This window comes from Hippichthys cyanospilos, chromosome 10 (assembly GCF_059441005.1).
Source record: "Hippichthys cyanospilos isolate Australia breed blue-spotted pipefish chromosome 10, RoL_Hcya_1.0, whole genome shotgun sequence".
Taxonomy (NCBI): domain Eukaryota; kingdom Metazoa; phylum Chordata; class Actinopteri; order Syngnathiformes; family Syngnathidae; genus Hippichthys; species Hippichthys cyanospilos.
Window position 1 is genome coordinate 13,115,882 of NC_142378.1, and position 15,734 is coordinate 13,131,615.

General features: G+C 41.3%; 3 protein-coding genes and 1 long non-coding RNA gene across 6 annotated transcripts in view; 2 read left to right on the top strand and 2 right to left on the bottom strand.

Moving 5' to 3' along the window:
- LOC148417145 (uncharacterized) overlaps nucleotides 1-3,557 on the top strand; it is a 6,767-nt gene extending 3,210 nt beyond the window's left edge. Inside the window, exons 2-3 of the long non-coding RNA XR_015866982.1 lie at nucleotides 95-1,275; nucleotides 1,359-3,557. This is a non-coding gene — a long non-coding RNA (uncharacterized LOC148417145). The remainder of the gene's footprint in view (nucleotides 1-94; nucleotides 1,276-1,358) is intronic.
- The window catches only part of abhd8b (abhydrolase domain containing 8b), a 9,570-nt gene extending 4,770 nt beyond the window's left edge, over nucleotides 1-4,800 (bottom strand). Inside the window, exons 1-2 of the mRNA XM_088425582.1 lie at nucleotides 4,579-4,800; nucleotides 820-1,612 (exon numbers count right to left, since the gene is read on the bottom strand). Of these exons, the coding sequence (XP_088281708.1) occupies nucleotides 820-1,610 (791 nt within the window). The 5' untranslated portion in view covers nucleotides 1,611-1,612; nucleotides 4,579-4,800. The remainder of the gene's footprint in view (nucleotides 1-819; nucleotides 1,613-4,578) is intronic.
- A 777-nt stretch (nucleotides 4,801-5,577) lies between these two features.
- On the top strand, nucleotides 5,578-9,494 carry dda1 (DET1 and DDB1 associated 1). 2 transcript variants are annotated; one of them, XM_088425347.1, is made up of 6 exons: nucleotides 5,578-5,941; nucleotides 6,258-6,338; nucleotides 6,435-6,486; nucleotides 8,004-8,065; nucleotides 8,142-8,249; nucleotides 9,364-9,494. In XM_088425347.1, the coding sequence occupies exons 1-5, from the start codon at nucleotides 5,933-5,935 to the stop codon at nucleotides 8,244-8,246; spliced, it is 309 nt and encodes a 102-aa protein (XP_088281473.1). In that variant the 5' UTR covers nucleotides 5,578-5,932; the 3' UTR covers nucleotides 8,247-8,249; nucleotides 9,364-9,494. The 2 variants fall into 2 exon arrangements, with proteins under 2 accessions (XP_088281473.1, XP_088281472.1); XM_088425346.1 differs by having other exon boundaries at nucleotides 8,142-9,494.
- Nucleotides 9,495-9,570: 76 nt separating this feature from the next.
- The window catches only part of ano8b (anoctamin 8b), a 35,377-nt gene continuing 29,213 nt past the window's right edge, over nucleotides 9,571-15,734 (bottom strand). The window contains exons 16-20 of one of the 2 annotated variants that reach the window (XM_088425343.1): nucleotides 14,937-15,128; nucleotides 14,726-14,857; nucleotides 13,019-13,129; nucleotides 12,008-12,452; nucleotides 9,571-11,932 (exon numbers count right to left, since the gene is read on the bottom strand). In XM_088425343.1, the coding sequence (XP_088281469.1) occupies nucleotides 11,748-11,932; nucleotides 12,008-12,452; nucleotides 13,019-13,129; nucleotides 14,726-14,857; nucleotides 14,937-15,128 (1,065 nt within the window). In that variant the 3' untranslated portion in view covers nucleotides 9,571-11,747. Of the gene's footprint in view, nucleotides 12,453-13,018; nucleotides 13,130-14,725; nucleotides 14,858-14,936; nucleotides 15,129-15,734 lie in introns of both variants that reach the window. The other variant, XM_088425342.1, reaches the window with a different exon arrangement.

Sequence of the window (15,734 nt, forward strand, 5' to 3'; positions counted from 1 at the left end):
AGACCAATGTGCCAATCAAATAGCAATTTTACAGGCAAGCGTGCACAAAAGGTCGCTATTTCTCAGTTAATTTGTCCCTGTCTTGTCTTGAAAGGGCGTTGAAATAAATCAACTTTATAATGGCTTCGGAAGTACAAAATACACATTACGGCGTGGCCAAGTCAAAGTCCTGACTTGGATGCTGTGGCATGACCACAACACATTGCTTCAAGCCAAACATCCCAAGAATCTGACTGAACTGCAGCAATTTTGGAGACAGGAATGGTACTAGCAGATTGGCAAACTGATCTGCAACTACAGAAATCGTCTGGTTGAAGTTGTTGCTGCCAATGGAGGAGCCAGCAGCTATTAAATGTGATTGTTTTGTTATTCATTCCTCCCTCTTCTGACATTGTTTGCATGTGATTGTCATTAATCGGACACTGTTTTTTCATCTGCTTGCTTTTGCAAAGAATGACATCACGTTAAATGGTGATTTTAAGCAGAAAGGTGAGAAATTCCTTTTTCATGCCATTCAATGAATTGCTATTGATGAATCTGATTATGTAGGTTGAGTGTCCCAGCTTTCCAAAGTGATGAGTTACCCCACTGTTTCTGCACTTTGGCTGATCCATTCATTCTTGCTGACTAGTTGAACCGCACTACTCACAATTCCTTGCGATGTTGAGCAAAAATAGCGGGGAAATGACAACATTTGGTTAAAATCTTCTGCCAAGCGTATGCTTCATATAGTACAATTGGTAGGATATACTATGAACTGTAGTCTCATTTTGTTTGTCTAGCAATTGCATGTAAGGCTGTGAAATCTGTCTTGTTTACCCATAAGAATGTCCAATGAGAATATTCCTCTTCCGTGCATATCTCTTGAAGATAAGTCGCATGTCTTCTGCCAGGGCGTAGAATGTATACGCAGCGGGTATCTGAGGCGCCGAACTGGACCCGTGGCCCGCCAGGTCAGGGGCGATGACCTCATAACCCAGTCGAGAAAAGTAGTCCAGCTGGCTCGTCCAGATATCTAGAGAACCTCCCACGCCATGGATGAAAAAGAGCGCGACATCTGGATGTGTCCCTTTACACGCCGATATTTTCCTCTCGCAGTCAATCACCACCGTGCGCTTGAGTTTCCTCCTGCGTCGGTTCTGTGACGCTTCGGCCGGCACGGCGGCGGACGCGTCCCCTTCCGCTCCCATCTCGGACGCTGCGACTTTTCCGGCCGTGAGCGAGTCCGACCTGGTAGCAGGCACTTCGGCGGGCGGCGAAGAGTTGACACAGTCTGTGAGTTCAACCTCTACTGTGCTGTTTGCTTCCGTGTCACCGTTTTGGCAGGTTTTCAGCTCGGCAGCTGCCCTGTCACCCAGGTTCTCGATGAACAGCTGTCCGTTGCAGAAGACTGAGATCCTCCTCTTGAAGCTGATGCAGCCACCCTCTCCCGCGGGTTGCTCCACCACCGACCGCTCGGGGATAATGTGTCGAACGCGGAGAACCCGGCCCGGTTTGACCTCGATAAACTCGTAACCATCGGTTGGTTCGGACGTCTCGACAGGAACCACGACGTTTGTCGACTTTGACGGGAGGCAGCAGAGGAGACCTCCCATAGAGCTTGCCAGCATGACTGCATTCAAACACACAAGGAAAGATGCAGATACAGTAATTAAGGCGAAGAAGATACACGGAACACACTTGGAATATGACCGAAAGACCGATGGTTAAATGGGTGATTGTAGCCCCTCGGACAAGGGCCAAACTCATCGGTCAAACGGACAATGTTTGTCAACGGAAAGTATTCAAGCAGCATTTAAAGCAGTTTTGCAAAAGCAACGTGGGTCTCGTTATTTATGAAACCGAATTATATATCATAACCTTGGATCTTTAAATATACTGTATATAATAAAACTTAGTGATGTCCAATTCTGATTATGTGATTGGAAATGGGGCCCCGAACACTTCAAAATCTATATTTTACGGGATGCGAAACAACACAATAATCCAGAGGTACACATATATTGCCAAAAAAATTACATACATTTTATACTACTGTACTCTTAAACCAAAATAGCTGGGGTAGACACAGCCGGTGGGGGAATATTCTGCTGGTTGTCACAGGAAGATAATCCGAAGCTAGTGTCACGTAACATTGATAATGTTTGCAATACGAAAACTTTTTAATATGGAAGGTGCAGAGAGCGCTATGATGACACGCAAAGTGCACACAGCATGACAGATGCATTTAAAACTCATTTAGACTCTAATATCAGTTGGCTCAAAACTTAACCAGTTTTGGTTAAATTTGCCCCAATTACTGCGTTACAAAGGGACCGATTCACACTTGGTTCCAAATGAGCAAAAAAGCATTGGGTTAGTCAGTGTCGACCCAATAAATTGGGTCAAAACAATGCAACACATTGGGTTCTTTATTTGACCCAACTTGGAGTTAAAAGAATACCTTGAATATGTTTTCAATCAATTATAAATCAAACAATTTTACTTGGTTTAAACCAAGGCTCAGGCAGACATATAAAAGATGTCTTGTTGGGATTGTTCTGTTTAAAAAAAAAAAAAAAAAGATTGAGACTCGGCATTAGATGTGATAGGGTCACTCATTTCTAATCAAATGTTAGTAAAGTAATTCAATCACCCTGTTGTACAAAATATACAGTAGTAATAAATGTTCATCTTTACAAGCAAGTTAGTTTTCTTTATTATTTTGACAGCGGCCAAAAATGATGAATTTATATTTTGCATCTGAAGCTTTCTGATCTCAACAACAAAGCGACAGCTCTCACAGCTCAGACAAAAACACGGTCAGAGACACTCAACCTTTTTCATTACTCGACTTGTTTATTCACCTCCTTTGCCTCACTGCCATAGTAACATTCAATCAATTGTGCCATCATGGCTGACCAAAAAAAAACAGCTTGCTAATATTTTGTAAATGGAAGATGAAGTGGAAATGGAAGGCCTCAGACTCAGATTAGATTATTGAGGTACAGGTATTTCAAAATTAAGACATTTATGATTTTTATGAATTCATTTTATGGTGTACACTATGTTTTCTGTCCTTAAATCAGTTGTTCACTCACATATAGATGGAGAAAACTATTTGTTTGCCCATCTGCTTTGAAAAAAAAAAAAACATGTCAACACTCAAAAGTAGGGGTGTCAAATTAACAGATTGTTTTATCAGTATCAATAATGTGATCTACGACAAAATATATTAATTAAAATAAACTCTGGGTGAGGTTTTCTCAGATATTTTTTTAGGTGAGATAAAAAAGGAGCAATTAATTACGGCTCTTTATGACTTAATCTCTCAATTTCAATAAAAGAAATTGTATCTTTTGCAAAAGATTGTTTTGAAGTTCAAGTGCTTTGCCTTTCCACCTGACTTTTTATTTATTGATATCTCTGACAAGAGGAACACGCACTCCAAATGTCATTTGAAACAATTTCATGAATTGTTTAAAACACGTCAGAAAATTACGCCATGTTTTTGAGAGAGCTTCCATTTTATGTCTTTCTTGCCTTCATTACTTCTCTCCTGCTCAGTTATGTTTACAACAATCACAGTGTCAGGTGATTACCAGTCATGGCAACCACAGTGCACCATGCAGGGTCTGCAAGGCTGTGCTAGTGTTATTATCGTGCCTTCCTGTTACTTCCTCCTTGGCTAGAGGGGATTAGATTGTTTAAGTCCACACAACACAATCTGTCTGTGGCCTCTCTTCTTGTAACCTCTCACACAGTCGTCTTTAATATGAAATACAATACAAATTACAAGGCCAAATGAGGGTGGTAGACTGCGACGAAGAAATCATTTCAAGTCTTGTGTACAAACAGAACTTACAAATGACCAAAAGTGACCAATTTGACAGCATGATATAATGTAACTATCCCATATGTTGTTTTCTATAGCGCTAGTCCTTTAGGGTCATGGGAGAATGCAGAGGAATCTCGCTGACTTTTGGGCAAGATGCAGAGTACAAAGCGCAGGAAGCCCAGAGAGAAAATTCCAACGCACAACCTCAGAACTGTGAGGCGGACGTGTTAGGTAACTGCCATGTGAAAACACGACATACAATCTGTTTTACTGCTAAAACAATGAGTGTAATTGAAACTACCTGATAGTATCACCTATTGTCCACCCAAGCTATCCAGAAATGTCACATTAATGAGAATGAATTTGATCCAGTCTCATGTTGCCACACAGTCTCAACCTGTTATACAAATGATTACAACGAAACAAATGTATGTGTGGTTAACATAATAATCATGGCAAAATGAGAAAGAAAAAAAACCACATCAAACTGTGGTTGAACGGCCGTTGCCATTGATAATTCATTTCTACTCGTGACAAGGACTCATGTCCCAAATTCGGATTTCATTCAATTTTGATGAAAGATTATGCATACATTTTAGTAGGCCTACGACAGATAAACAACAACAAAAACTTCTTTGTTACCTGTCCCGTTAGTATTAGACACTGATTTTTTTTAATTGTTTTATTTTTACAAGCGACGCACCGGTCCATTTAAAAGGGTTAAAAAAACACAGAGAAATAATAAACGAAAAAAGTCATACCTTCTATATTTCTGAACCCCGGGGAAAATATGATTTATATAGTTAAATTGACGTGGTTTTCGCAAGAAGCATCCAGGAAATCGGAGCGCTACATAATCTGTCAAAGTCAATCCAATAATCTAATTTATCCCGAATGAGCCTCCTGCCGTCCGACGAGCGGCGCATGTTGGAGTTATGTCTACCACTCTGCTCTCGTTCATTCGCTTCAGTGTGATCCGCTGTTCCAATCTGATATATTGCAAGATTAATCAAGCCGCTTGGAGAAAAAAAGGACGCTTTAATTTGCTGCTACGTAAAACTAAACAGTAAAGTACCGGTTGGATTCGTGGACGGGAAGAGCTGCCCTCTACTGACGCGAACAGCGGATTACACAACGAAAAAAAAAAACATTTTTTTAGGAAACGTTTCATCAAGAATCTAGTTCGTTTTTTTTAATTACTATATTTAATTACTATAAATATACAATAGGCCTACATACATTGTAAGTATGAAATATGAATTCACACAAGAAAAAAACATTTTCATGAATAAAATCAAATTAAAGACAAATGCGTTTCAAAAACGAAAACACATTACAGATTCCGTTTAACGAGCATCTGTTGCTAATGTTCATTTTAAATGTATAAATGTTGTTATACTTCCATAGAGAAGAAGGAAGGTTATCAATGGTTTGAGTAAGTGACTTCATCGTAATTACACAATAGATTGTGTAATGATAGTGACAAATTCAATATGTATTGTAGTCACTTCTCAGCGACAGCCCATACCGACACGATTTTTATATATTTCAATGAAGGAATTGAAACAAGTGTGGTTCGACACCAGTCTGTGTTTTCACACTTGCATTCTGGAGTATCCTGGCAATTGTCACTCGCTGTTTACAGATATTATGATTAGGTAAACAAAGTAAATCAATTACTAGTACTGTAGTTGGGTTTGGACCTCCTGACACAAGAGGGCGCTACCGCAAAAGCAGTCGGACCTCACATGAGCAGGAGCGTTTCCGGGGCGCGGTCTTAAGAAACAGCGATGCCTTCATGCTAGCCATGGAGCTCCATACTAATCACCTCTACTGATTTGTGCCATGACAGACAGACGGAGTGTTTTTTTTTTATTTTTTGGATCGACTTGGAATTGAATACCGAATGAAAATAGCCATTTCTGTGCGAGTTTTGTGTGGCTACTACTAGTGCCATCCGACCGACTAGCGGCACGGTGTCCCTTTCCGTAAGCTAGCACGGCTATCGGTAACATAGTCGTAAACACATTGCTGCCCGCCATCTCCACGCTCACGACGGTGTCTGGAACAAGCGCAACGGTCGGCGTCACGTTGGATATTAGTTGGACCACTGTCATGGAGAAGGTATCTAACGCTACATACCGATACGGAGAGGCTGTCATTAACACGGGACTCACGTTAACAAAGCGATAGCCGCCACTCGGCCAGATGCTGATGCCGCTGTGTGCACGTCATTGTTTTCATCACTGAGATCAACATCATGCATTCAACATTTGTAGCGGGAGAGAGAAAAGATTTGATGTAATTTGGTTTTTGAGTAGGCAGGAGAGCGACGTGGACTCATAATGGCCATACAGGATATTGCTTAGTGTGGACACTAAGTGTCCATAGTGTTGAGGGGGGAGAAGGGACACTCATCTGATTTTGTCCCTATCCACAGGCAGATTTCCTAAAAGGGCTTCCCGTCTACAACAAAAGCAACTTCAGCAGGTTTCATGCAGACTCGGTTTGTAAAGCATCTGTAAGTACACTGTAGCCCCGTCCTATTTGTCTTTTCACTTCAGCAAGTCAGTGTTATTGCTAAATGAGAGTCATTATTTTTTGACGTTTTGTGCAGAACCGAAGGCCCTCTGTCTACCTTCCAACACGGGAATACCCGTCAGAACAGAGTGAGTACTTTTTTTTTTTAAGGTTTATCTGGAATTAATCCCAAATGGGTTTAACTGTAAAACTTGCCATTGCCGTGTATGGACTGGTTCTCCACCTTCTAACTTTCTACATTAAGCACATTTGTTTAGTTTGATTCGACTTGGTCTGAATAATTAATTTAATTAAAATCAGCATAACAACTTCGTCAAACGCAGACTTCAATTTGGGGAGTGGGAGACTGCTTCTTTTCAGTTGGCAGGGTTTATTCTTATACATATTTTAGTGATCTAATATAGTGTCCGAATAAGTTAGTGCTTAATAACTACAGTTTACATGTTAACTTTTTGTTCCATGTTGTGTGAAAATTTAGAATGTATTAGTCAAATTTGTGTTTGCATTATTTTTGTGACATACTGGCCTGTGTTTACTCCGCACTTGTTTGATTGACTTTTTTTGACTCCGTTGTTGTGAATACTTAAAAGAATAGCCAAAGAGGTTAAGTTAACGACTGTAACTGATGTAGATTAACTTTCATATTAACTCATGATTGATTTGGTGACTTCTGGTGTTCAGATAGTCATAGCAGCTACAACCCATGAAATTTGTCACTAGATTTGGATATATAGTCTAACATAATACCAATATATTTCCGCCTTTCTAAATTGTGTGACTGGCCAAGACTACTGATATGTAGACAGATGGTCGGGGATTCTTTACCTTTTCCAGTGATCTGGGTATTGTGATCATTTATAAGCTATTTGGAAAAAAAAAAAATATATATATATATTATAGCAAAAAACATGTATTATAGCATTTTCTCACAAAATTACTATCAAAGTGTCCTCCTTTGGGATTATAATTAAGAACTAACAGTTTTCTTCACTGAAATTCACATAATTTAGTTAACGATTTTACAAGGATTTTTGCATAGATACTACTTTTGAAAGATATTTTAAAATCTAACCATTCCTTTTGGTGCCTTCACATAACTGTAACCCTATTGAACAGTAAAAAAAAAAAAAAAAAAGCCAGGCCTTATTTGAGCATTTGTTGTCTACTTTCAGTTTTTTTATTTATTTTTTCTAGAGAAAATTTGCGTATGATTGACACCTATTGAAATTTTTGAATTAACTGAATAATCACAGTTTTCTATGCCGAATAATATTTTTTCATTAATTTATAAATGAAAAAAATATATATACTGTATTAAATTTAAACTATTATTGTTTATTATCATGATCATTATAGGTTTTATTGTTAACTATTTAAAAATATATATTGCTACAAACAACACAAGAACAGTACCCAAAAGTGGTAATAGTATGGATTCACAGGTACTCTGAAACAAAACCAAAGTGGTCTATCCCTACTTTCCACCACCATTCTGTGAGCTGCAGTTATTGGATCAGTTTCATTTTTGCTACTTGAAGTAGCTGAGGTCAAATATCTTTTATTTTTGACAGCCACTCTTCTTGCATCAAGCATGAACCCCACTGTAAATGCGTGTGACACGTTTGCCCTTGTGTTTTTGCTTCAGTTATTGTCACAGAGAAAACCAACATCCTCCTGCGCTACCTCCATCATCAGTGGGACAAAGAGGTAAGCGCGTTGCCACTTCCTTGAATTGAGGCCCCGCCGTGCAGCGCGATGGCTCACCATCCTTTTTGATGTCCAGAATGCAGCAAAGAAACGGGAACAGGAGCAAGGGGAGGGTGACAGCCCGGCGCCCCCGAGAAAGATCGCCAGGACGGACAGCCAAGAAATGAATGAAGACTCTTAAAGTGTATGTGTGCGTGTGTGCGCGCGCTCGTGTGTCTGTGTGTGCAGGGCATAGCCAATCAAAAGTCATCTAAAAAGCAAGGGCGACAGTTTGTGGCCACCGTGTTGTGTGGCAGGGGGCGGGGCTCTCCGCTCAATTCATTGAGGGCTTCGGGGGGGGGGGGGAGGAGAAAAGCGAGCGGGCACTCTGAATAGATTGGCAAGCGCTCCGAGAAGTGAAAAGAGCCCTGGTCGGGCTGGGCCGCATATGCCGTTTGTCGTCTTGGGCTCGTGTGTATTGTGTCATGTATGTTTGTGTGCATGCCGAGCTGTGTGTGCGTATCGTGTTCTACATGTGAGATAAGCGATTCCCTGAAGGTTGGCAAGCGACTTGACGAGTCAGGTCTTAATTGTCCCAATTTGACTTTGGCGTTCTCCTGTGTTTATTGTTTAAGTACGGCAACGTGCTTCCTGCCTGCCAAAGTGCCCCCCTCCCCCCAGTTTCACTGCCCACTCTTTAACAATGGTGACCCCACACACACACACACACACACAACCAAGAATGCACTGTGAAGAACAGCACAAAGTAGAAGCAGTGTATTGCTCCATAATTTTTCAGCTGTGCTTTTTGTCATCGTGCACCTACCTTCTAAGTGTGACTAATGTGTGTCGCGCAACCCAACGTTGGATTTTCCCGATTTGAGCAAATTGATACTGACAGAAAACGACTACATTTTGTGTAAATGCCGATTCCATCATTTAATTTAATATGCACTTTTGAGTTTCTTACAGCTGTACACTTCAAAAGAGCGATCACAGTGCAGAATGGATGTGATCTGGACTTTTTGTTTTTTTGTTTTCCCTCATGGCATTTCTGGATTGTTAGCCTTAGAGGCCTTACGGTTGGTCGTCACAGTTTGGATCCCGTTTTGTTCTCTTGTCACCTTCGTTTTTGTTTACTTCAGTCGTTTCATGCCGCGGGTCAAAGGAGGTTCTGTTTTTAGCATGCCCTTGGTATCATCACGTTCCTTCAGTTTTGTTGTTGTTATCCATGACTATACAGAATACTGTATAGTTCCAGGTATACGTGATGGGAATTCAAACAATGTGGTCACCACGCTACCCGTTGTGTGTTTCAGGCATAAAAGCATGTTATGCTTCTGCTAAGACTGTTCGATGACACCCGAAGCCTTCCCCCCCTTCCCCATCTTGTGCGTTAGATCAGATGGTTTTTCTTTTCTAGCTTTGCTGAAATAAAACTGGACATATACCACTCTTGTCATGTCACTTTATCAGTTAAAACAATGCCCAAATTGTAGTCAATCTATAGCAAAAACAACACACAATTCATTTGAAAGTTTTATTAACCATCAACTTTTTCTGATATTACAAAAATATGACAAAATAAATTAAAACAAATAAATACTCCCAATTTCTCAGTTGTTGTTTTTAAAAGAGTTTTTTTTGTACATTGGAAGAGCGTCATGTGTGAGGCATCAATGGATGATGATGGATTTTGTAACGATAACAGCGGTCACATTTTACAATTTCCCTTGGTCTTCACATATGATTTTGCGTGATACCGTTTCAATGTTCCAATGTTGCTTTTTTTTTTCCTTAGCTGTTCCTCCTCAATGCATTTTTGAATCAGGAAATAGGGCATAGTTTAAAACAAAGCTAACAAGTAATCCCCTATTATGATAATGCGTAGATGTTACTGTGGTAAAAGGCTGTAATGAAGTGATTATCATTATTTACTATACAATATGACCATTGCGATTTCCCTGAAAATATCATGACGCTAAAACCGGTGTTACATGAGCAACGGCACTGAAGCCTCATTTGTCAGCCCTGCGTTCAAACTTCAAATAACTATTTGACTTACGGAGGCATTCATTAATGCAATCATTCCAAGCTTTATTTATGTATATCAGTACGACTTCTCTTGCTCCTCTGAAAATGATTCCAGCCTGGTAAAATCACCACTTAATATTAAAAAACGGTACACAGCCTGTTTTCTTATTGCACGTAATGGATCGGACATTCTTACGCCTCTGCGTCAATACACAAACGTGTATTTTCTTTGTGTGGACTATTAACTCGTATGCCAGCCTTTTTTAAACAATAGAACTAGTCAGCCAAATTCAAGCATATTGTTTAAAACATTTTCCCAGCTGAATGATTAGTTTTTATCGTCGACGTTCTTTCAAAACAAAGGTTCGCATTAACGCCGTAGAAACCAAAGTTGAACTTGAAAATGAATCAGGTGAAGAGTGCTTCGTTCATCTCTTCTGTCGTCGACAATAACACGTTAGATGAGATGAATCCGTGCGACGAGTGCATGTATTGATTCTTACAGGTATGTGTCCTCTGTTATTGCCAAAACTCTTATCAGTGCCAGCGACGTTGGAATGCATAGGTAATGTCTCTCAACCCAGATGGCGATGACTGCTTTGCATGTCGTTGGGTCTGTCTGCACACTCGCCGACCGACGCAATCCTACGTAAAGACCCTTTGTAACAAAAACTGCCGCCTGCTGTTGGCAAAAGTGCAAAATGGAAAATCAAGATGAAGTGTCCAGATTAACAGTATCATATTGTGAAATACCACTTTGGTCAAAACTAAAATAATCCGCACTCCTGTCATGTAAGCACCTAGCAAAAATAAATATGAACTATTTTAAGCTATTTCTGCTAGCGTACCGTGTGAAAAAAGGAAATCTAGTTCCGGTTGCATAATATGTGAGGCAGACTGCTGTTTCATGCACAGAAATATAGCGTTTAGTGCATAACTAATTGGCTGCCCACTAGCTAGGTGTGTTTAAATGGTGTGAAATGTAGATCCACCGGTCAGTCAAAGCCTGTGTACCATTTGCTCAGTTACCTTGACGTCTGCGTTTTGACCTCTTTACGATCCGTCTCAAATAAAGCCCGTATTGCCACAGATCCGTACAAAGCTTCCAACTTCACCTCGGCTTTGAAAATAAAGCCGGAGAATTCATCAAGGGAGGGTGTGTGTCATACTAGAAACTGCAGCATTACTCAAAATTCAAATTAATATTGCTTTACATCTTTTTTGCACATAAAATTAGGGGCCCAAATTTCACAGTTAAAAACAAGACAGATGTCTAATACTTAGTCATAATGACTAGGAAACACTCTTATCATATTTACGTAGAACAATTAGAGAGCCTTTTCAATCTTGTCATTTTCCCCTTCCAGGCGTTTGGAAAATGCTCACGATTGGCCACAGAGGAAATTAAGAATCACAGCTTTTTGCTTTGAAGGCTTAAAAAATAAGAAACGCAGCTCATGCATTTCTTTATGTATTGCAGGCATGATCGCGTGTGTGTGAGTGTGTGCTGTATGCGTGTTGCGGCGATAACGTTCCGGTGAAGTCCGGTCTGTTGTTCGGGAGAACCAAAAACAGCAGGAATCAATTTCAACTTCAAGTACTATGAAAGCATGCGGCCAGCCGTTGCCGCACTTGAGTTCTTCCGTTGAGGTGGAAACCGAAGGAGCTACTAGACTTTTGGGTCCGTCTCACTTGAATGTCCTTCCTCCGAGCCCTCCCCTCCGGGCGAAGGGATCTCGTCGGGAACGCCGTTCAAGTCGGACCTGGAGGCCGGTCTCTCCGACGCCTGTGACGATGAGGACCCCTCTCCAGATTTGGGCAGGGGCGCCCCGTTGACGCACGTCCCAGCTTCGGCTTTCCCGAAATGAAACAATTTGCCAGGGTTGAAGGCCTTGCTGGGTGACTGAGAACGCTCGTGTGAGCTGCTACCTGATGACGAAGACGATGTCGTCGCCGTGCCGTTGGCCGCGGCGGCGGAAGCCGCGGCGGACTCCTTCTTATTCTCGGGCGATTTGAGAAATTTGAAGCTGAGGAAGCCCGGCAGCTTCGCCTCGGTGGGCGACTGAGGGGAACGGGCGCCGCCCGAGGAGAATTTGTTCTGCAGCGGTATGATCTGTTTGAGCTTCATCACGTTGTTGTTGGCCAACAGGGAGCTGGGCCTCTTGGGCTTGTCCGCCCCGCCGCCGCCCCCGCCGGGGCGCGATTTGCCGCCGTGGCTTTTGTCGTGGTGGTGATCCCCGGAGGCGTCGCCCTTGCCGTCGTCCCTGTCCCTTTCTCTGCGGGCCATATGCTCCACTTGCCTCTGCCTCTCCTCCTCCTCTCGCTTCTTCCTCTGCAGCTGTTGGTAGTGCTGCTGGGCCTGACGCTCGTGCTTCTGCGGACCACGGGAAACACACACCGTCTATTACTGTCGGCTTCGTTTCATTTCTGAACTCTACCGCCGACCGAATGCAATACCCACATTATATGATATACACACACGCACGTACGCACACACTCCGAATTCATCTTCTTCATATCGCAACCACTGATATAAGTCAATTTTGGTCGAAAGGTCCACTTAGCTTCAACACATCAACATTCGTTCCTCTTGTCGATCTTCCGAAGCTTTTCATTGTCGCTTTTTACTTTCTGGCTCATTGTTACCTGATCGTGTATTACTTGACTTGATACTAACAAAGTTGCCGAGTTGATGTTGTCTCGGGCCACCTGTCAAGGTAATGATCTATTTTTGTGATTTCTACTATGATCTCAAAAGAGGCCCTAAGTTCAATTTTGTGGACAAATATTTATTAATACAGCAGTGATTTATTATTGATTACATATCTCTTCTATGATCCAAATGAGGACACTTTATGTTGATTATTCTTTTTGTATTGGTCTAACCTACTCATTAAAAAACAGAAGAAACGTACTAATTGATGCATTCTGATAATTCACCTTAAAGGCTTCCCTGCGCTGATAATCCAGTTTAGCCATCTCCTCTCTGACCCATGTCGGAATGTCGGGAATGGCCACATGGATGACATACTTCAAGAGGACAGCGAAGTGCTGCGGAAAGACAAGCAGACATGTCGACAGGAGGATGAAAGCACACAAGTAACATTCAATTGAAATACAGAACAAAACACTCATGGATGCTACTTGAACTACTTCTGATAAAACATTCGTGCTCTTTAGCTCTCCTCGAGATAAGCCCGCCTTCTTTATCGGGCCAAGACGGTGCCGCAGCCTGTTTACGCTATCTTTTTATAGACGGATACGGTGCTGCGGGCTCACAGTGGAAGAACACAAATATGTTACGGGTAGTTGAGGACAAATGAAAAGACTTGCCACAGTCCTTTACTTTCTGATGACGTGTCATCTCCAAGGTATGCTTCAGCGATAAAAACCCACAGTTGAGCTCAGGGGAAGACCACTTGGGTACGACTAAGTGAAGCATTTTATGTCGGCACAAATCACATCCGCAGTTGGCTCAATTAGGTGCAAGGCAGGCAAAATATAAGTGCAGTCACGCGTGTGGTCATAATTTTGCCCTTTCATTAAAAATAAATATATCATGAAAACAATCATTTGCCTTACATATTTATGTCATGTGGACTGACAAAAGTGATGTTTGCATGAATCTGCATTTTTTTTTTTTTTTTTTTAGTGTGACAAGAAAAAAAAAAACTACTTCTCCCAATTGCCATCAACCTTACCAATAATTAAAGCATGGATTGATGATTCCATTTTGGCACAGATCTGGATAAAGGCGATTGTGTGAAACAATGCACACACACCCATCATCCATTGTTTCACTTTGAGGTAGTGCGTTTGATTAGCTTTTGTATAGAAAAATAGCTTTTTATTTTTTCTTAACGCACTGAGCGTCTGATTTCCTAAAGGTTTACACAAGCAAAACGAGGATCAAGCGAGATTGCCCACACGAGCGTGCAAGCTTATCTACTAATTGGGAGCGCCCAGGATTGCATCTGCATAAATTAGTTTGTGTGTTTGGCAGATGCAATTGGAGGTGGCTGTGGTATATGATTCGCATCGTTCATTTTGCATGCACAACCTGATTTATCAAAGCTGAGCCAAATTGCTCTGGCTGATTTGGCGTCTTTAAATGATGTGTCTGAAAGGCAAGTGCAAACAGCACCTCTGAGTGAACACACAACTCAGCGCACCTATTTGGAATCTTATAGTAAATCAGGCACTCACATTTTTTCTATAAACATCAGATAAGGCAGGAAAATTGGATGTGAAAATTCAGCCTTGTACATTGGCGAAGTCTTAGGAAAATATAAGGGGCAGATGCATCTCCATATTAGGGAAAACTTCCTTTTTACCCTTCTGATAGGTTATACGCAGTACACTAATGTATATTTTACACAGAAAGAATTCAAAGTACATTTTTAAATAAATAGGTGCATACATAAATCTATTGTAGTCGTTGTTAGATCATTTGGACTGGCACTTCATTAGCAGCTGGCATGCAGGAAAGATGTGGGCTCTCCTAATATAGAATTTACAGTAATGTTCACTTATGGAATTCAACGATTGAATTAATAATGTTCTAATTTATGGAGATGCACCTGTATTCTATACAAGTGTACATCGGCACAAAAAAAGATGAGCTTTATTAGGGTGTAGCTGCAGTACCTCAAGGATGACGATGGAGATGATGGCCATCTCAGGGCTGAGCCAGGGAAAGAGGCGCTGCAGCTGACCGCACTGACCAATCAGGTAACAGTTGACAATGATGGCAATCAGACCCATGGCTTCCATTGCGGACTGCGGCAGGAAAGGGGGAAAACAAAGTCATACAGAATCCTCTTGTTTTTACAAGAGCCTCGGGAGTTTGCCCTCTGACCTGCCATTGGCCGATGCTCTCCACTCTGAGGCCAAACGGCCTCTGCAGACCCGTGCACAGCTTGAAGGCGTCGCTGCGGATCTCGATGATGTTGTTGATAAGTGCGCACATGGCCGCCAGAGGGAAGGCTGAGGAGAACAACACCACGTAGCCAAACTGGACAAACATCTCCTGGTAGTCCTGGAAGGTGTCCTGAAAATTGAATTTATACACATCAAAAAGATACAAAGTGTTTTTCAAAAAAAAATGTTTAAACACTTGCTACCTTGATCCACATTCCCAAAACAGGCATGTTAGTTTAATCCAAGGCCCTAAATTTCCCATTGGTGCAAATATGATTGTCTATATGTTATTATGTGCCTTGTGAATGGCTGACGACCAGTCCAATGTATGCTCGGTCTCTTGCACATCGTATTGGTGGTGTATAAGACCTTGAAAAGTGTATAACTAGGCTTTCCAAGGATTCCGGAGCCAAAATGTGTGTGTTTAAAAAAAAAAAAAAACAATCGGAAGATGAGCCAAGCTCTTCAATCGACAAAAGAAAACAAACACAAAAACAACATGATGTAGGAAACAATGTTAAAAAATAAAAATCAATAAAAACAATTCTAAAGAATGACAAACCTTAACTTCATGGACAATGAATACAATTTCAAATATCGAAAAAAAAAAAAAGCCCCTTCATGGCATTGTTTTATGTTGGCACAATTGACCTATTTTTAAAGAATTGTTCACTATCGCTAAGCGCCATCCACTAATTGCATCTCAAATTGTTGCTCACGAGTGATGGCCTGCACC